This window comes from Cynocephalus volans, chromosome 11 (genome assembly GCF_027409185.1).
Source record: "Cynocephalus volans isolate mCynVol1 chromosome 11, mCynVol1.pri, whole genome shotgun sequence".
Taxonomy (NCBI): domain Eukaryota; kingdom Metazoa; phylum Chordata; class Mammalia; order Dermoptera; family Cynocephalidae; genus Cynocephalus; species Cynocephalus volans.
Window position 1 is genome coordinate 121942595 of NC_084470.1, and position 20800 is coordinate 121963394.

At 55.1% G+C, this 20800-nt stretch overlaps 2 protein-coding genes across 2 annotated transcripts; both read left to right on the forward strand.

The window, feature by feature from the left end:
• Window positions 1-2295: 2295 nt before the first annotated feature.
• Window positions 2296-8936, forward strand: CHI3L1 (chitinase 3 like 1). Its single transcript, XM_063114438.1, has 10 exons — window positions 2296-2329; window positions 2527-2556; window positions 3294-3495; window positions 4033-4089; window positions 4880-5030; window positions 5819-5940; window positions 7053-7176; window positions 7667-7849; window positions 8471-8587; window positions 8796-8936. Exons 1-10 carry the CDS (start codon window positions 2305-2307, stop codon window positions 8934-8936), a joined length of 1152 nt encoding a protein of 383 aa, XP_062970508.1. The 5' UTR covers window positions 2296-2304.
• Window positions 8937-12508: 3572 nt separating this feature from the next.
• MYBPH (myosin binding protein H) lies at window positions 12509-20689 on the forward strand. The gene is made up of 11 exons (XM_063114427.1): window positions 12509-12763; window positions 12867-13001; window positions 13729-13896; window positions 16382-16470; window positions 16834-17029; window positions 17181-17320; window positions 17898-18057; window positions 18918-19054; window positions 19216-19402; window positions 19664-19714; window positions 20249-20689. The coding sequence occupies exons 1-10, from the start codon at window positions 12553-12555 to the stop codon at window positions 19678-19680; spliced, it is 1440 nt and encodes a 479-aa protein (XP_062970497.1). The 5' UTR covers window positions 12509-12552; the 3' UTR covers window positions 19681-19714; window positions 20249-20689.
• Window positions 20690-20800: the final 111 nt, after the last annotated feature.

Here is a 20800-nt window from a genome sequence, read left to right on the forward strand (position 1 = left end):
ACTGGATTTTCCAAGGAAGTTCACACATGGGCCTAGGAGAAGTCTCAGGGGCCTGACTAAAGTTCGGCCAAGCAGAATCTTTGTCATATGATAAGCCCCTATTAAGGAACAGAGACTACACTTTACCTGCGGAAATAATACCTATGAAGGTTGATGGAGTTTGGATGTGTTGTCCCCACCAAAACGCATGTGAAAATTTGATCCCCAATGTGGCAGTGTTGGAAACTGTTTGAGTCACGGAGGCAGATCTCTCATGAATGGATTAATGCTCTCCCTGGGGGAGGCGGGATTAATGAGTGAGTTCTCGCTCTATTAGTTCCTGTGAGAGCTGGTTGTTTAAAAAGACCCTGGAACCTTCTCTCTCCCTCTCTCTCGTGCTTCCTCTCACCATGTGATCTGCTTGTACCCACCGGCTGCCTGCCACTTTCCACCATGAGTAGAAGCAGCCTGAGGCCCGTGCCAGATGCAGCTGTCCCAGAATCATGAGCCAAATAAACCTCTGTTCTTTATAAATTACCCAGTCTCAGGTATTTCTGTCATAGCAACACAAAACAGACTAATACAGAGGTCCTCTGGAAAACACTGGTATGTATTCATGACATTAAATTTTAGCCTTACAGGTAGTAAAGAACTGCATTTTCTGGCAGGCCAGGAATACTAACAAATATGGGAGGCTTAGAGAAAATATTGCTGATAAGGACTCCACATAATGACTTTACACATTAAAGTAATTCATCCGCAGCCCTAGGGGTTTTGCCAAACCTCCAGACAGAAGTTCACTGCAAAGCCTTAATATCGCGTATCTCTATTAGAGATGAGAGAAATGCCCCAAATGAACAAGGAAAGGTTATCACTGACTGGCAGTACTGTCAATCATCTTGGGTATGAAAGGAGACAGTCCTTAAAAGAGAGAAGCGGTGACCCGTTAGTATTCACAGTATGATTCCCGACAAAGCACTATTTGTCCACTCCTCTGACAATGAAGGGGAGGGGCTGTTCATGTTTTAGAGGAAAAGAAAGGAAAGAAAGAAGAGGAGAGGAGAGAGACCTCACCAACAGGGCTACGGAACCAGTGAAAACACCATATGATTATTACCTAATGTTATTGTAAAAATAAAGGAACTTTATTATTGAGAAGCTCTCTGACCCATTCTGGCCCTCAGAGCACTGAACTTTTCACTCACTGCCTATTAATTAATTTGTAGTCTGCAAAGAATGAAGTTGTCCTGGATCTTTGGCCAAAACAAGTATGTACAAACAGAGGCCAAACGCTGCAGAGCCTTGTTAAGAATTTTATTCTTATCCAGAGTAATGAGAAGTCACTGGAGGGTTTAGAGAGGGGCCACGTCATTAGGCTTAGGTTTCAAAAGCCTCACTGAGAGAGGAGCAGAGATTATTGACCTTCTGAGATGGTCTGTGCAGCTGCTCATCGGGGAACATCACGAGTGGCCTGTATTTCCTCCGCGGAACTGAGCTGCAGCCCAAGGCTTGATCAGACCCTCTCCCCCATCTTCCTTGGCATCAAAAAGGAAGCAAAACAGCATCGGGCTTCAGAGCATTTTTGGGAATTTCCCCCTCCTCTCCCGGCTTTTCCTTTAAATACTCAGCACGTGAATTGCTAAAAGGAGGGATCTTGGACCCAAAAACGAGCCCTCAGCTCAGGGCTTTTTGCTCCGGTCCCCATCAAGGCTTGCTGGTCCCTCCCTAGGAGAAATTTGATGGGGAGGGAGTTCGAGAGAGAGAAAGTTTGGGGGTTGAGGGGATAGGTCAGGCAGGGCGATGCTGAATGTGGGGAGAAAATAACAACCTTGTTCAGGATTCTGAGGCTTATGTAACTTAATTGTGGCCAGTTTCAAGCTGGCCAAGGTCCTGGGCTGAGGGCTGGAGATGCAGAGGTAAGAGACTGCCAGAAAAACCAGGAAGGTGCTGGCAAGCAGTGAGAGGCGAGGTGCAGACGGGAAGGAATCCAGGAAGGTCTTTGGAAACAGGGCTGAGTCACACCCTCGGGAGCACCCAGATCGTCACACCGTGGCTGTCCTGCTGGCAGGTGCCTCATGGAGACCTGGCCCAAACTTTTAAAAACTCCAGGGTTTCTCAATCCTCCTCTAGCAGCCCACGATCTTGTGGTTCCTTCATTGACACACAGCTCAGTTCCCCTAAAAGGAGTGGTTTGGGGCATGGGGGAGTGGGGTGGGACAGGTATAAAAAGGAAATGTGGGGCCTGGGGAGGAGGCCCTCTCTAGCAGCTGAGCACTAGGAGCCTGTGGGTGCAGAACGAGGCCACGCCACTCTGCTGCAGCCGGGATGGGTCTGCGGGTGGCTCAGACAGGTGTTTGGGCTGGCCGAGGCGGATCAAATGGGGTTGTGGGTTTTCAGGCTGAAGGGCCCAGACAGGCCACAGAACCACTGCACAGTGGTGTCTCCTACCTGCTGGGTGGGGGAAGGCGGGATGGAAAGCAGAGCCAGGGGAGGGAGCGGGGGGGAGGGATGCACTTGCAGGGGGTCTGATCCTGGATTTCCCTTCAGGCTTTGCGGTCCTGTTGCTGCTGCAGTGCTGTAAGTAATCCCCAAATGCTTTAAATCCTGGGAGACCTGGTGAGGGCCTGGGGCAGGTGTGGAGGAGCTCCTGGCAGGAGGGGAGCATTTTTCCAGTTTCTCTGTGATTCAAATGGCTCAGAAATGTTCATGTTTGTTAAACCGAGGTGATAAGTATATAGATGTTTATTTTACTATTCTCTATTCTTCTGTATATTTGAAAATTTCAAAATAACAAACTTCAAAAGGCTCAGGCTCAGTGAAAGTTTTAACTAAGAGCCCGTGGGACCCACTAACACGAGCCCGGTAGCCTCCTTCCTCTGTAAGCAAGAGGCCGGAAAGGACTTAATTGGCAGCAGGAGGAACTAGAATTGGAGGAGAGGAACAACTTGCTGTTCCACTGGGATGTCGAGCCCCAGCTTGGGGGACATGCTGAAGGAGCCGGGGACTGCTGGGTGCATTCTGGGTAGGTTATGAGTTAGGACCACTCCCACCTGGAGGCAGAGAAAAGATGCGCCAGAGCCCCTCTCCACTGCATTTGGTCTTTTCTAAGCATTTTCGGAACAGGCCTCGTTTTCATCAGACAGGAGACTCCCCAAAGGCAGGAGGACCTGAGCCAGCCCCTTGCACTTAAAATTCTGACTTTGCTCACACCTTGGTCCCCCTCTCCCCCATCCCATTGGTGCTCAGCTCTGGGCTCTACCAGAGGGTCCCTTGCTGAATTCTGGCCTGGACCCCACCCCGGACTTCTCCTTCAGGCTCTGCATACAAACTGGTCTGCTACTACACCAGCTGGTCCCAGTACCGGGAAGGGGATGGGAGCTGCTTCCCAGATGCCATCGACCCTTTCCTCTGCACCCACATCGTTTACAGCTTTGCCAACATAAGCAACAATGAGATCGACACCTGGGAGTGGAATGACGTGACACTCTATGACACATTGAATGCACTCAAGAACAGGTTGGGCCATGGGCTGGCCAGGAGAGGAGGAAGATCGAGGGTTAGCAGGGCGGTCCAGGGGAAGGGCGACCCTGCCCAGGAGGACGGGCGAGGGCCCACAGTACCACCTCTGGGTGGAAGATTTGGAGGGCCTTGGCTTAAATGGGAGGAGGTGCAGAAGGTGAGTGTTGGGCAGTATGTGGGGTGATAACAGAGTAGACTGGAGGAGAAGGCACTGCTGAGCTCCCCTGCGAAAGGGAGCCCTCTCCTGCCCCTGAGGGTGCCTCTCCAGGGAGCAGGAGCCATGCTCACGGCTTTACTTTGCGGCACTCTGTCTTCCCTGCTGGGGGAACAGAAATGGACAGCGTCCCTCAGAGTGTCTACTACAAAGTCTGTGACCTCTTTGAATACTAAATACTGGGGTTGGGAGTCCTCAGAGGCCTAATCCAGCCTCTCACCCCAAGCTAAAAACCTACTACGGCATCCCAGACATGGGGCCACCCAGTGTCACAACAACTTCATTCCCTCCCTGCTCCCTGACCTCCTTGTGCCCCACAGGAACCCCAATCTGAAGACCCTCCTGTCTGTTGGAGGATGGAGTTTTGGCTCTCAAAGGTAGGACTCATCCCCAGTGGCAGGACTATCGAGGATGATGGAATTGGAAGAAAGAGGCTTGGGCTTCTGCCACCCACTGTATGGGGTTACCGGGCACCAAACTGGTTAGGCACACAGGCCTAACTGGTCTTCAGGGGCCTGCCTCACATACAGTGAAGAAAGCAGAGCCCAGAGAGGGAGAGAGACCCCACCAAGAGTCACACAGCAAGTTAACGGTGCATCTCCTGATTCCCTCCCAGTGCTTTCGCTACTTCCGAGACCTGTGAACAGAGAACTGCGGCTACTGCCGTAGGGGCTGGAAAGAGAGGGATGGAAACCAGTGGGGAAATTGGGGGGTGTAGAGACCCTGGGAAGACTCCCTGGAGTAGGGAGAGTTGGAGCAGGGCTTGATAAGGAGGTAGGGTATGGCCATAACAGCTCCCACTTATCGAGTGCTTACTATGTGTCAGGTCCCCCTTCCCACCATCATCACACGTAATCCTCCCAACAGCAACTTGAGATGTTATCATTATCCCCATTTTGCAGATGAGGAAACTGAGACTCAGGTTACAACTTGCTCAAAGTGGCTGGCTAGTAAATGATAGAGCCAGGCTTGGAAACCAGGGGTGTCTGGCTCCAAAGCACATGCTCTTTCTAAGATGCCCAGAGGTGGGTCCTATCCCATCCATGCCCTCCAAGAGCTGTGTGAGCTCAGGCTCCTGGCTCCCCAGGCCCTGGAAACACCACCAGAAAGCCAAGGCACCTAGTATATCAGTGCTGAGCATACTACAAGAGGTGATTTCGGTCCTAGATTTTCCAAAATAGCCTCCAACACCCAGAGTCGCATGACTTTCATCAAGTCAGTGCCACCGTTTCTGCGGACCCATGGCTTTGACGGTCTGGACCTAGCCTGGCTCTACCCTGGACGGAGAGACAAGCGGCATTTCACCACCCTGATCAAGGTGCTGGTCAGGTCGAGGAAAGGGCAGGGAGGTGGGCAGGCATCAGGGAGTGGGGTGGGCTAGAAGCTGTCTTCAGCTGATGTCTTCCTAACCACAGGCAGAGAGGGACTTCAGCTTCCTCACTGCAGGGTCCTGGACCCTGTGCCCTGCAGATCTCACACAGCAAGGAAGGCATCTTGTGACAGGGAGGGAGGCAGGGGTGGGGTCCTGAGGGGCAGAAGGTCATGACTGAGCAGAGCCCCTGCTCATCACTGCCCACTTGGTGCAGTGTCCATTGTCCACTGTTCAGCTCCGCTGCCCAGCACATGCTGCATCCGGTGGCACTCAGCTCTGTCTGGGGGCAGCCCAGCCATCTCCATTACCCCAGTGGCAGAGCGAGAGTCTAAACAAACTGTGCACAGTGCCAATGCTAACCACTCATTGTGTGATTTCACGTACCAGGAACAAAGCACATACCGAAAGATGAATGTGTTCCAACCTCATCTGTGGGCCAGCTGGGATCCCCCACTGCTCCAGTGACCCCCAGAACAGGAAATAACTGAGTGCTGAGGGGTGTGCATGCAGTTTTGGGATAAGATTTGTCCAAATAGTATTTTAGGAAAAGGATGGGTGCCCCTGAGGACGGGCCCACTGATGGGCCATTTTATCATTTCCACTTGCCCAGGCGGCTTGGGGATCAGACCTTCAGGGAAGGTCATCGGGGTGTTCAGAGAACTCAGCCTCCCTTGGCAAGTCTCCCTTTCAGGCCACCTGGGCCCCTTCCGTTCACCTGCCTGTCTCCCATCCAGGAAATGAAGGCTGAATTTGCAAAGGAAGCCAAGGCAGGAACCAAGCAGCTTCTGCTCAGTGCAGCACTGTCTGCGGGGAAGGTCCAGATTGACAGAAGCTATGACATCGCCCAGATATCCCAGTGAGTCTCACCCCAGGCAGCCTCCCCAGAGGCCCTTGCAGACAGCCCGCTTCCCTCCACCCTGCCCTAGCATTCGAGGTAGACTCAGGAGACTGGGCTTTTAGTCTCAGATCTTCCAAACGTCACTGCGTGACCTTGAACAAGTCACTGCCCCACCCTGTGCCTCAATTTGCCCATCTGTCAAATGGGGCGTAAGAATCCCTGCTTTCCTTTTTCTCTTGGGGTGTTGCTGACCTTGACAGATTTGCTATGAATTTGTTTTGGAACAGGAAGTAGAAAAAGCTACACAAATCCACCAGCCATTACAGGGTATTTTCCCCGTGCCAGGCTGAGCGGGGTGCTAGTCCCCAGAGGGGCAACACAGCAGCAATAATACCTTTCATTTCTAGAATGCTGGGGCATCCTCAAAGTGCTCTCAGACACACCGCACCCCCCTTTCCTGTTTGCCCAGCCCCTTATATATGAGAGGACAGCCAGTCTACAGCCAAGCAGTCTGATCTATCCGTACAGCAAAGGCATGCGTCTTGGGAAACCCAGGAGTAAGGAACAAAGACTCTTCAAAATAACTTTAGAATCTTCGTTAGGGTCTTAAGGAGGTGTAGACTCGGACTCAGTGCTTAAACTGATCACTTAGAGGGTGGGAAAGAGGTGGCTCTCAGCCATTTGCCAAAAGTCTCTGCAGCTCCTGTTCACACAATCCACCTGCAGTCTCCTCGCCAGGGCGGGTGTGGAGCAGCCCCTCCTCCCACTTCGGTGTGTCAGGCCATCCTTTGGTCCTGCTTGTTCCCCATTAGGCTGTCTGTTGATGCTATTTTTAATTTGCTTTCACCGAGATGAGCTTGGCAGGAGACGAGCAGTAAGGTGAGGGGGAGGCCAGCTCCCAAGTGTGTGCTGGGGCTAACAGAATAACCCATCCTTGCCTTAAGTGCATTCGCAGGACCTGAGCCCACACCCTGGAAAAGCACAGGGGAGGTGGTCCAGCAGCCAGGACTGGGAACTACTGCGGTTTGGGTTAATGGCCTGTCAGTTGCCTCCTTCCCGCTAGGGCCCTGGATATAAGGTCCAGAGCTTTTCTGATTTCCCACCTCCCCCTCCATCTTCTTTCTCCCCAGACACCTGGATTTCATTAGCATCATGGCCTATGATTTTCACGGAAACTGGCAGCAGGCCACAGCACATCACAGCCCCCTGTTCCGAGGCCAGGTGGATGCAAGTCCTGACAGATTCAGCAATGCTGTGAGTACCTGGAAGGAGGGAGGGCCAGGAGGGGGCCACAGAGACCTGCCACGTGCCAGTGCTCACACACTAACCCATCTACGCCTTGGTACAGTCCCGCAAGAAAGGGGTTATGAAGTCCATTTCACAGATAAGGAAACTGAGGCCCAGAGTCCGTGCATTCTCCATGGCTCCGGGAATACCCACTGCAGGGTGGACTGAGTGAAGGCAGAGGGCAGATTGGAGAGAGGCAGGGGCCTGAGGAGGTGGGCATCTAGCCTCAACCTGCCATTCATTTGCTGTGCAACCTTGATTTCTGTACCTGTAAAATAGTAATAATCCCTTCCTATGCCTAAAAGGATATTTTCAAGAATGAAACTATAATATTAATTTTTAACTGACATTATCGGTTCCCAGAGGGAACAGGAATCCCAGATGCACCGTACAACTATACCCCCACCTGTCAAGGTGGCAGTATTAACTGCAGTGTCCTTGTCCTGCCCCCACCCAGGACTATGCTGTGGGGTATATGCTGAGGCTGGGGGCCCCGGCCAATAAGCTGGTGATGGGCATCCCCGCCTTCGGGAAGAGCTTCACTCTAGCCTCTTCTAAGACGGGTGTCGGAGCTCCAGTCGTGGGGCAGGGAATACCAGGCCAGTTCACCAAGGAGAAAGGGATCCTCGCCTACTACGAGGTAATGGAGTTGGGGGAGAAGGTAAGATTCCCCCAGCACCACCAGCAGCCCTAGGGAAGGCGATCCTCCACCCCACCCCCACTTTTTCTCCTTTGGGAATAAAAAAAAAATGTTCAGTTGGCTCAGCATTCCTGAGCAAGAGGAAGGAGGAGGAAAGTTAGGCCTTTTACAACTAAAAGTCCCCAGAAGGAGCAGACACAGTCTGTACCACCAAGCTCCCGGTATATCCCTCTAGCCAGCTAGCTGGAGTCTTCCTTCAAGCCCAGGAAAGAGCAATGGCTAAGAGGCAGGTTCTTTGTTCCAGCCCATTCTCCGCTGCTCTCTGTGGCCTTGGGCTGGTCTCGGCCTCACACCTCTGTTGAAGGTGGAGGAAGCAAGTCAGAACCTCCTAAAAGCCCTCACACTTCAGCAGCCATGAACTGGGGGACATTTGCATCTGTTTCACCTAAATTTACGTGAAGCCTGCAACTGCGGGACATTTGCATCTGTTTCACACAAATTTGCATGAAGCCTGCAGAGTGAAGCGAGGGGCTGCAAGAGATTTAGGGAGTGACATTACCTGGTGACCTGCAAAGCCTCAGCAGGACTCCCCACGCTGTCCCTGCCCTGTGCTCTGCTCAGATCTGTGACTTCCTCCACGGAGCCACGGTCCACAGACTCCTCGGGCAGCAGGTCCCCTATGCCACTAAGGGCAACCAGTGGGTGGGGTACGACGACCGGGACAGCGTCAAAATCAAGGTAGGCTTCCCAAGGCCACGCCTTAGGTGGAAAGGGAGAGGGGGGCCCTGCTCCAAGCACCAGATCCCGTGGAGCGCTGGTCTGGGCTCCCTGTGTGTGTGTCTCAGGTGCCTGCAGTCCCTTCCCCTGGGGAGGAGCCCACAGCACAACCCCCATACACACCCTGACCTGGGGAACCCAGCCCTGCTCTCTGGGCCTCCCCTGCCAGGTGCGGTACCTGAGAAACAGGCAGCTGGCGGGCGCCATGGTGTGGGCCCTGGACTTGGATGACTTCCAGGGCTCCTTCTGTGGCCAGAATCTGCGCTTCCCTCTCACCGGTGCCATCAAGGATGCGCTTGCTGCAGCTTAGCCCTCTGTCCTCTGCACACAGTGGGGGCCAAAGGTGCCTGATCACCTGCTCTGCTGAGTCTCCAGCTGAGCTTCAGTCTCCCTCCCTTGGAACCTGTTGTGCAAAGGCCCCAGTGCTGCTGAGATTTGAGCTCAGCCCTGGTGGACAGGGAGGCAGGGGTGGGACTGTGGGGACAGTGAGGGCCTGGGGACCAGCATACGATCAGAACATACCTGTTGATTAATGAAAATGCTCACAGACCCCAAGCCTGGCATGAGAGAATTTCTTCAACTCTCTTACCCCCAGCCCTCCTTACCAAAGGACACTATCTTGGCAAGCTCTACCACCAAGTAGCCAAAGACACAGTGGCCATACTAATTATACCCTCTACAAAGCCCAAACCTTCACTTAGGAATGTAATCGTGTCTCTTAACCCACTTTCCTTTCTTAACTCCACAGCTGCTCAATAAAGTACAAGAGTTTAACTGTGTACTGGCTCGAGCCTCAGTCTATCTGTGTGGATCCACAGGACCCATCGGGCTCACCCCCCATCTTTCCTGGGTTCCTCTCTCTGAGGCTTGGGAGTCCTGAGCTTGCAGAAGTGAGGCCACCATGTCCTCTGCCAGCCCCAGGGAGCCCCGCTGGGAGGCCAGCCTCCTCAGATTCACCTGCCTTGGACTTAACCCAAGCATGGCTGATGGCTTTCTAGATATTAAAGTCCTTGCCATCCAGACTTCTAAATTAAGTCCCTGTTGAAAGAAGCCTTTTCTGTTTCCTGAAGGCTTATCAGGCACCAGGAAAACAGCCTTTTAATCTCAGTTCATCTCTTACCACCCACGGGAAGGTGGTGGGAGCTGACCACAGGAACAGGCTAGAGAACCCTGAACCCTGGCCCCTCAGGGCCAGAAGGAAATGCAGATGTCATTTGGTGCACCCTCCCTGCCTCCCAGGGCTGGGTTCTCCACAGGGCACTTGAGGGATGGCCTTCCAGCCTCTCCTGACACTCCTAGTGACCAGAGGCAGCCCATTCCATTGCTGGGCTGAGGTCTGTCAGTGGCCGTGCTGCGGCAGCCTAGACCCCATCCCTGTGCTGGCCCCTTCCCCACACTCATCCCTCAACTCATGTATATATCAGGACACCCACACCAGGTGGGGGGAGGATGGGATGGGCTGGGCTGAGATGGACTGGGAAGAACAGCCAGTTTTACAACTTTTGTGAGGCCAGAGATGCCCTCAGCAGGCTTCTGTGAATTCTCAGGGCTCTGGACATGTCTTTATCCAAACAAAGTCCAGATACACAACTCCAAAACTAAAGAGAATTTATTTGTGGATTCCCTAATACGTGGATGATCTGTCAGGTAGACTAATTACGACTTGGCCTGATGGTTTCTAACTCTGGTTTGAGGCGCAGGGAAGGAAATTACTATGGGCGGCCCTGAAATCTGAACCAGCTGGAGCTGGGCAGAGCGACTGATCCCAAGGTCATAGCCCTGCTAAAGGCAAAGAAAGCAAGAACTTGGCTAGAGCCTTGGGGGCTACCTGGCATCTCACTGCTGGCTGGGGGGGGACAGGCGGGGGGAGGTCTAAGCCTTCCCTACTCCTTGCCCACTGTCTGCCCCACCAACAAGGGTCTTTGAAAACACAGTGCTGTGAACCCTCCTGGGCAGCCAACCCCCTTCCCCTGGGGCTACCCTTCCCCCAGCCTGGGACAGGCTCTCCAGGGCTGACTCAGGGTCCTGCAGGGTTAGTCACATTCGCTTATAGCTGCATAGTCAGAGGCCAAGGATGAAGATCGGGTCTCCAGGGATTGCTCCCTGCCCGGCAGGACACTGAGTCACCTGACAGAGAACATGGACACCCAGGCAGGGCCTGACCTGGAGGCTCCCCAGGCCCTCCACTGCCACTCCCCAGCAAGGAAAGCCCGGGTTGAGAGGCAGCCACACTCGTCTCCCTCTATCCCCAGGAAGTGGGAGAGGGCATGCTGCCGAGGGCCCTAAATAAATTACGTGCTTATTTCTAAATTGTGGGATGTGTTATACATGCTAAAGGGTGCATCGAATGTATTTGTTTAATTTAAAGAATTACTATGTAGTGAAAACCTGTGTAATCACCAAGGACAGGAAAGGAAGGCTCATTAGCATTCCTGAAACCTCCACAATCACATACATCCCTGTCCCTCTGACTACAGGCAGCCACTACCCTAACTTGTGCCAACTTTGACCTTGCTTTTCCTCTTTGGTCTCAGCACCCATGGATGGGCATGAAAGGAGAGAGCCAGGTTTTGCCTGTGTTTGAATTCAATGCAGATGAGACCACACCATGTCCGTGAGCCTCTCCCTTGTGCTCACCTTGTGCTATAAGATCATCTATGTTGTTTTATGCAGCTGGAGTTGGTTCATTTTATTCCATATTTTGCTTCATAGTTGCATAAATACTACACAGTTATTAGTCCATCCCACTGCTGAGGACCAGTTGTTTTACCCCAGATTTTGGCTATTACAAATAATACTGCTAGGAAAGTCCTCATCTGGGTCTCCTGATGCACGTGTGTGGGGTTTCTAGGGGTGGAACTGCTGGGTCATAGAGTGGGCATGGTATCTATTTTACTAGGCCCCATCTCACTTTCTCCAAAGTGACTGCTCCAATCCACACTCCCACCAGCAATGACAGCTCCTGCTGCTCCCCTCCTCCGTGACACAGGGTATTTTACACCTTTTAGATAACTACCAATCTCAGTGTTTTATTGAATGAATCGATCAATGATTAGAAATTTGGTCATACTTGCCTCATTCCCACCCTGGGAACACCTATGCCCGCACCCTGCTTCAATCAGAATTCTGTTGTCCAGAAGGGTTTCTTCAAGATCTGTCTATGACTTTATCTCACCTCCAAGGGCTAAGGGTTCTCTGTAATACATGGGGAACTGAGGCCCAGAGCAGACCTTAGGGGAGGTCAGATCCTTACCAACCTCCCCAACAGAGACAGGAACCAGGGGTCTTACTCCTCCTTCCTGGAGGACCTTTTTCTGGCCAGCCCCACCTTGGGCACCTCAATTCCCTCCCTGTCTAAGGCCCTCAACCTCAAACAGGACAGGTGAGAGTTCCCAGGGCCTGTGGGGACCAGAGGAGTGGGGATCACAGGGGCAGAGCTGGAGGTGCTCACAGGGAAGGCGCACCAGGCTATCTGGCCCCAGCACCCAGTGTGAGAAGCCCTGGGCACAAGTGACCCCATAGAGGCCAGACACTCAGAGCCTGATCTGGGCTCATTCTCCAGATGGAAGCTCTCCCTCCTATTGCCCTGACACCTGGCACAGGCCCCCACCGATGTCCCATCTCACCCGTCTCTGCCCTCCCCGCAGCTGGGCACCGGCACCCTGGCTGCCGAGGTCCAGTCAGGGTGATGGACAAGGTAGTGCGTTCCTCAAGGGGCCCTTGTGGTTCCTCCCCCAGAGCTATTCCTGGCCTGGGTGACTCCCCACCCCCCAGTCCCCCGCCTGACCTGACCCCACAGCTGAGAATCGTTTTCTAGGGGTGGGGCAGCCCCTGACTATATAAGCCTGGATCTAGGTGTCCCAGGCACCCTGGAGACCCAGACCCACCACTGCTGACCCTCTCTGCTGCTGCCAGCCAGCCCAGCAATGACGGGAAAAGCCACCTCTGAGGCCTCTGCCTGTGGTCCAGAGGACACTGCATCTAAGACCACCAAGGTGCCCACCACAGAGCCTTCCGGAGAAGTGGCAGCACTGGAGCCCGCTGACGAAGAGCAGGCTCCCGAGCCACAGGAACCTGCCTCTCAGGCCCCCGCCCCCGCAGGCCCCGCAGCCACTAAACCTGCACCCCCAAGTGAAGGTGACCAGAAGCGGGGCACGTGGAGGAGGAAGGCAGAGTGCAGGCAGCGGCAGGGAGCTTCCTGGCTACGTACCTCTCCATCTCACCCTGGCTTCTCCCTCAGATGTCCCCAGTGCACCACTGCTGCTGACCCTGGAGGATGTGAGCAACAGCTCTGTGACCGTGAGCTGGGAGCCCCCAGAGCAGCTGGGGAGGCTGGGACTCCAGGGCTACGTGTTGGAGCTCTGCAGAGAGGGAGGTGAGCACTGGGCTGAGCCCTGCATACACCTGGGGGAGGTGGGTTTGGAGGGTGGCAGAGACAAGCCCCCAGACCCTGCAGTCTGGTCTGTCTGGGGCAGATACAGAAGGAGGGAGTGCAAGCTGTACTCCCCTCAACCTGCCCACCTACCACCCCTTACCCTGCCAGGCTACCTCTGAGGGCAGGGCATGTCCAGATGACCTCGGGAGCCCCTTGTTCTCCAGCTGCAGGGGCCTCTGAGCAACAGAAGGGTGGGGTACCCTGGGCACTGCTCTGATAAGAAGGGCGGGAGGTGCTGGGTTTCAGAGGACCCTGGTGGGGAGGGAATGCAGGGGTGGACAGCATAGGGGCTGGAGAGGGGCCCTGTCTGTGAGAGACAGGGAGGAGATATAGGAAACGGGTCAAATTCCTGTGGCCGCTGTCCCCCCATTGCAGCCAATTGCAGCCTGTCCTCTGCCTTCGCCCCCACCTTGCCATGTGACTTTGCAAATATGTCCAACCCTCTCTGGGCTTCAGCAACCCCATCTCCGGCCACCATGCCAGGACTCTAACATCAGGTGTCTTTGAAGCCATTTGGCAGTAACAAGTCAGGGAAGGGGAGCAAGGGGGAAATAAGGCCCTGAGAGGGAGGTCCACTTCCCCAGGTCATCAGTGAGAAGGGAAGTCCCATTAGAAGGGTGCCCGTGGCAATGTCACCGAGGCCTCACACTTTCTCCATTCCCCTCAGCCTCAGAGTGGGTGCCTGTGAATGACCGGCCCATGATGGTGACACAGCAGACCATGCGGAACCTGGCTCTAGGAGACAAGTTCTTCCTGCGTGTGGCTGCAGTGAGCTCCGCAGGGGCCGGCCCGCCGGCCATGCTGGACCAGCTCGTCCACATCCGAGAGATCATCGGTAATGCCCATCCTGGCCTCCTGCTCCCCAGCCCTTTCCAGGCACCTTATCTAATGGGGGAAATTGAGGCCAGTGGGCAGAGGAAACCAGGTGGTCCTTTCCCCATCCCACACACATGCACAAGCCACATGCTATTGCCATCTTGCCTTAAGAAAAGTTCCAGTTTCCTCAGCAGCAAGGGGCCTCTGGAGGTCACAGAAGCCATTTCCCTGAATGGTCCAGCCCTGAGCATTGGGGGAGGGGCTTCCTGATGCCCAAAATGAAAGATCAAGTTCCCTAGGCCACCTGTCTCAGGGTCCCAATGCTAAGAGTCCATCTGTTCTTCCTCTGAGCTAATCCTAATCCCTCCAGTGGCCATGGAAGCTCGTCTTCTCCCATTATTTAGCCATTTCCTATGGCCTGGGTTCCAGATTCTCCCAAAGGTTCTGGAACAGAGAGAAGACCTGGCTTGCCCCTCATTCCACCATGGCCCTAGTGGGAAGAAGAGGGTTTGCAAAAGGCCCATGAAGGCTTCTCCATCCCCAGAGGGCACTGGGGACCTGGAGTCCAGCTGCTGTCCCCATTGCTAATATTTCTATTTGCAGGGTGCATCAGCCTCAGTCCTACCCTCACTCCCCTCCCAAAGCTGATCGGGTTTCAGTCTGTTAATGTCAGTGAGTCATTTGGTCTGATCTGAAGTCTGGGGATAGCACAGGGCTCCAAGGTGAAGAGAGACACAGGCGAGCAGGTGGCCCAGGACTTCTGACCTTCCTTCTCGTTCCTTCACCAGAGGAATGGATGGTTCCTGGCAGAGTCCCACAGTTTTGGACAAGGCCAGCAGAAGAAGAGGGTATCATGACCACAGGAGGGGTCAAGTTTGGATTAGAGGAAATACTCAACTCGGAGGCCTGAGATACATAGGAACCATGGCGTTAGAGAGCTTAAATTTGAAGACAGTCATGGCTGTCCATCCCAGCCGAGTAGATCCCAAGGGACCCAGGGACTCCTTCAAGGTCACCCAGGTTTTTAGCGGCTGCATGGAGTAGATCCCAAGGGACCCAGGGACTCCTTCAAGGTCACCCAGGTTTTTAGTGGCTGTCCCAGAATCTGATTGCCCTCACAGGACCATTCATGCCCTGCCAGGTTGCAGAACATCTTCTCTGGTGGTTTTCAAAACCCAAGGACATTCCCAGCCTTTGAGTCTGGGTGACACATGACCCGACCCAGCAGCTGCACTATGAATGTGTTGACTTAGCCTGGAGATGCCAGGAAGCCCTCCAGGTTGGAAGGGTCCTAGGCCTTCTCCCAGGGCTCCAGAGAGCTCAGACTCAGAGAGGCCTCTGAGGCCCAGGGCCAAAGGAGCCAGCCAGACTCAGCACCCACTTCTCCATTAAGATTCCTCTGGCAGGAGAGAAGGGGATTTCCTGGAGAGAAGAGGGGTAGGAGGCTGTGAACAAATGGGGAGCAGCCAGGCTCCTCATGGGCAGGCGGGATGGGGCCCTGTCCAGGATCCTTGGCTGCTCAGCTGTCCCTCCTTGGCCACCTGGAGCTGCCAAGCATTCCCGGCCCCCTGCAGCTGCCCCAAGAGCATTCCATGCCTGGTGCTGCCAGAGCCAAGTGCCTGCTCAGCTAATCCTCAGAGACACAGTGTTCCTTCTCACTGTCTCCTCCTCCTGCACCCTGTGCACCACCAACCAACTGCTGCCACCTGTTTGCTGCTGAGGAGCCTCAGTCACAGCCCAGCACCCACCCATGGGCACAGGGAGAGTGGTTGCCACAGCTTCTCTGGGAATGCCCAGTGGCTTCAGTGGTTGCACCTGATTAGGTGATGGTCGGGAAGGTGGTCCCTACCGTAGCATAGGGCTGCATCAGGAAAGACTTCTCATCTGTGAGATTAAAAGATTGTGGTAGAGGTGACAGAGGAAGGAGGGAGTAAACCTGCTCCTGCTTATTAGGAAAGGAAACATCCTGATCCTCCCAATAGTGCCTGGGGACCGAGGAAGGGGCAAACAAGGTTTCACAAGGGCTTCTCTGCTTTCAGAGAAGAGTGGGGGAGCTGGATTAGCAGGAAGACGGCACTGCTCCCTTCCCAGCAGTACAGTCTGACAGGTGCAGCACCTGCTCCCCACCAGGGGAAGACAGAGAGCCAGCTGGGGCCCATCTGGAGCCTGGGAATGCCTGGGCTGCAAGGCAAATCCCAGCCTGGCAGGGTCGAGGCGCTAACGGAGTGCCCGGGATGCTTACTAGTTCACACCATGGAGGCCCTGACCTCCCTGGAACCTCCCAGCTCTCAGCTCCCCGAGGGCCTTCAGGGCATCGGGCCCCTAGACCTCAGGAGTGAAAGCTTCACCCTTCCCACAAGGAGGCAGCCCAAGGCAGCCAGAACACACCCAGGAGACCTCCTGCCCAGCCAGCAGCCCTCGCCAGCTGTCCCCTACCCCTGCCTCAGAAGCCCCAACCAGCTACCTCACTGCTATGCTAAATCTAGACTCTTGCTTTGATGCAGAGGCCCCCAAGATCCGCGTCCCACGCCACCTTCGTCAGACCTACATCCGTCAGGTGGGAGAGACGATCAACCTGCAAATCCCCTTCCAGGTGGGTATGTCTCCACCCAAGGTAAGAGACTGAGGTATGTCAGCAGAATCTAGGAAATGTCAGAATTCCTCTGGGGGTTCTGTGTGGGAGCCATAAAGACAGTCTCATCCTCTCAATCGTTCACACGACTCAGTTGTCATTCTCCAGCTTGAGGGCAGGAGGGGGGGACCCGCAGGGCAGGCTGGACACCTGGAGCATGTGGTTCTGGGCAGCACCTGGGGCTCCCACCACAGCTGCCCCCTCCTGAGAAGGACCAATGGGGCAGGCTCCCCAGGACATGGCTCCAGAGACCCTAGCAGCTAGAGGGGGGTATCGGGGTGCTGGCACCTCCCTGAACTCACCCCATGGGCTCCTCCTTGTCAGGGGAAGCCCAAGCCTCAGGCCTCATGGACCCATGACAGCCACACCCTGGACAGCCAGCGGGTGAGTGTGCACACCGGGGACCAGGACTCCATCCTATTCATCCGCTCGGCCCAGCGCTCTGACTCAGGCCTCTACGAGCTCACCGTGCAGCTGGAAGGCCTGGAGGCCAAGGCAGCCATCGACATCCTGGTGATTGGTATGAGGCCAGGGGACCCAGGGCCCTATCTCCTACCCCAGACGGCTGAGGGGGCAGGCCAAACACGTGTGGCTGAGGCCACATCTTGGGTGTGAGACTGTGTGGCAGGCCCAGCCCTCACAGTCCTTCCCTTCACACTCTGGTCCTGCAGAGAAACCTGGGCCCCCTGGCAGAATCAAGCTGCTGGATGTCTGGGGCTGCAATGCTGCCCTGGAGTGGACAGCACCGCAGGACACGGGCAACACAGAGCTGCTGGGCTACACGGTGCAGAAGGCGGACAAAAAGACAGGGGTGAGGCTGCTGGGGCTGAGTGAGGTCAGGGTAGGAGTGTCCAAGGTGGTCAGGACAGCCCATCCCAGTAAGAGTCTAGTCTAACTACCTTCAACCCGACTCCCTGTGTGGCCTTGGAAGACTCTTTCCCTCTCTGGACCTCAGTGTCCTCCTGAAGATTGCCGGGAAGGCTGGATGGCCTCTCTGAGGCCTTTCAAGCTCTGGAGCCATGTTTCTTGAATCCTAATGTGCATGTGAATTCCTCGGAATCTTGCTAAAATGCAGATTCTGATTCAGTAGCCTGGGGTGGGGCTGAGATCCTGCATTTCTGAGAAGTTCCCAGGTGATGCTGAGGCTGCACGCCTGCGGGCCACACTTTGAGTAGTAAGGCTCTAGGATTCTGAGGACCCCAGAGAGGTCACCTGAGTGACCCAGGGGCCACTTCTCCAATTCAAAGTCCCTCAGGCCCAAAGCTGGATTGTCCAGCCTACCAGGGTCGGAGGCAGGGAATGAGCCCCTTTGAGGAAGGAGCGACAAGGTGAGCAGGGAGGGTGAGGATGGGGGTGAGAGGTGAGGGTGACAGGGCCGGTCCCGGCAGCAATGGTTCACAGTGCTGGAGCGCTACCACCCGACCACCTGCACCATCTCTGACCTCATCGTCGGCAACTCGTACTCCTTCCGGGTCTTCTCTGAAAACCTATGTGGACTCAGTGCCTCGGCCGCCGTCACCAAGGAGCTCGCCCACATCCAGAAGGCAGGTGGGTTTGGCCCAGGGCTGGGAACCAAGCCAGGTGTCCGCCTCTTCCTCGGTGTCTCCGCAGCCTTCTCTGGGCTGCTGGGAGCAGAAACGTTCACTGCCTCCTGCTGCACAGCTGTGCACGCACCCGAACTATAAAGTAATGGATGTGGTTGATTGATTTTAACAAACACATCAGAGCAAACCCGTGCAAATGAGAGGTGTTCCTTGGGAGGCTGTGTACTTATTCTAAAGTGCATGTGGCTGCGAACATCCTAGCAGGCTCTGGGTCTCAGGCACAGTGTCCCAGGGGAACTACTCTGAAAGGCAACGTGTTTGTGGGTAGGTGGCCTGGCGAGTTTGCTAAAATATCAAACCTCCCAACCATACTGTAACACCACATAGATGCCAAGAGCGATCTGGGTGTCACTGCTCCATGCAGGCAGCCGGCCCTCTTTCCCTGTCACTCCACATGCTCTAAGGCCCTTCTCCATGCAGAGCCTCTGTGGGCTCCTGAAGGTGCACGCGTTTTGAACAACAGCCTGAGCTGCACAGAATTAGGAAGAAGTTTTTGTTTAAAAAAGGAAAGCCAGTCAGGTGTCCAAAGACAAACAGAGTGAAATGTGGCATCTCTGAGTCACTGGTCCCCACCTCCTGCCAAGCTCGGTGCACTTCTGGTTTTCCTGCCCACTCTCTTCCGTTCACTGCCCTGACCCACCTAGGGCCGGTCTCAGCTTTCCTCTGCCTCTCTGAGATGTTCTGTCTCTAAGTTCCTGCAAAATAGCTATGCTTTGCTCCCCAAAGATCCTAAATGAGGTCAGTCCTCATTTAGTCTTCTCCACACCTGTAACCTTAAATCCACCCCACTTTCTCTGAACCCAGATATTGCTGCCAAACCTAAAGGGTTTATTGAGCGAGACTTTTCAGAAGCCCCCTCATTCACCCAGCCCCTGGCTAACCACACTTCTACTCCCGGCTACAGCACTCAGCTGTTCTGCAGTGTCCGAGCATCACCCAAGGTGAGGAGCCAGACCCTGATGTGCCCTGGGCCAGAGGGGGCAGGTGGGGGCAGCAGGGTTGAGGAATCCTCCAGGCATCTCCTCCCAAGCCTGGGGATGGCCTTCGAGAGCCCCGTCCCAGCCCACACTCTCCCCAGCTCTTCTCTGACTCTGCCTCCCAGCCCAAGATCATCTGGATGAAAAACAAGATGAACATCCAGGGAGATCCCAAATACCGCGCCCTCTCTGAGCAAGGGGTCTGCTCCCTGGAGATTCGAAAACCCAGCCCCTTTGATTCCGGGGTCTACACCTGCAAGGCTGTCAACGTGCTGGGGGAGGCATCCGTGGACTGCCGGCTGGAGGTCAAAGGTGAGGGTCTCAGGAAGGCCACTCCTTAGGGACCTTCCCGTGGATAGGCGAACAGGAGAAGCCACCTCTCTGGAGCTGGACTAGATGCAGCTGAGCTGAAAATCAAGGCAGGAGGCAGTGGGGGGTAAAGCCCGAGGTCAGGCTGCCTGAATGGCTTTCCACGTGGGAGGAAGGCCCAGTGTGGGCGAAGGGCATGCAGCCTCCAACCTCTCCCACTCCCCCTCCTCCTCCCCAAGATCTAACCCACAGGATTTCTTCCAGCCTCAGCCACACACTGAAGAGCAACGGGAGGAGGCTGTGATGAGGAGACAGGTAAATGGCTGGACCCACTCCCCTGCCACCTTTGGGGGTGGCACAGAAGCAGGGAGGAGGCTGAGCAGGGGGCGGGGGGGAATGAGAAGGGAAGGCAGTGGTCAGCTCTGGATACAGATCTGCAGCCACAGGCAAGTAACACGCATGTCCAGAGACACAAGGTGACACTGCAGGGCCGGGCCATGCTGAGGAGGCCCAGAAGGGGGGCGATTCAGCAAACGATGGTCACAGGGTGGGAGTCTGGTCCTGGCTCTGAGAGGCCTTAAGCTACGGCATTCTTTGGACCTGTTTCCTCATCAAAGTGGGGACAACAATCCCTGACCTGCCTTCCTTCCCCTGCTGGTTCTGAGGCTCTGGATGAGTAAGGAAGTATCTAGAACGTCAGTGGACAGAGCTGAGACCTGGGCACTGGGCCCAACGGAGGGGGGCCTGGAAAGGGAAGAGGGTGCTGCTCCCCACTGCCCACCCGCCCCTCCCTGGTGTGCAGCTGAGCTCTGCCTCACCTAGGGGCTCATGAAGCATGTTCCCTGCCAGGTGCTGCTGGTCTGAGGGGTCAGGTCCCCCAGGCCCAGAATCAGACTCCACAGATACCCAAGACCCCCATCTCCATAGCGATGGCTGGTGGAACTTCCCCTGGTACCTACTGGCCTCTCTCCCTAGAGACTGAAGTCCAGAGCTCAGGAGAGGGCCCGGCAGGCCCTGGGCCAGGCTTCCTGGGCACAGGGGCCCGAGAGTTGTAGAGACTGCCATGACCTGCAGAGTTGTGCCCTGGGAGACAAGCACTCAAATAAAGGTGTGTGGTGTTACTGTGCGGGGACCTCTGTGACAGCCAGCATCAGCGTGAAGGGGGAGGTGCCGTGTCACCATGGGGGGCATTGGAATGTGTCACCATGGGGAAGGTGCCAGCGGGAAGGGTCTCAAGATGTCACGGGGAGTTTCTGGACAGGTGAATTCTCAGGACCTTGCTTTCTGATTTGGGGTTTGCTACCCCAAGTGCATAGCTATAGGAACAGATACAACCTCTGTGGAACCCACCTCGCTCCGAACGCCTCCACACCCCCAGCCCCCCCCTGCCCCCCCCACTGT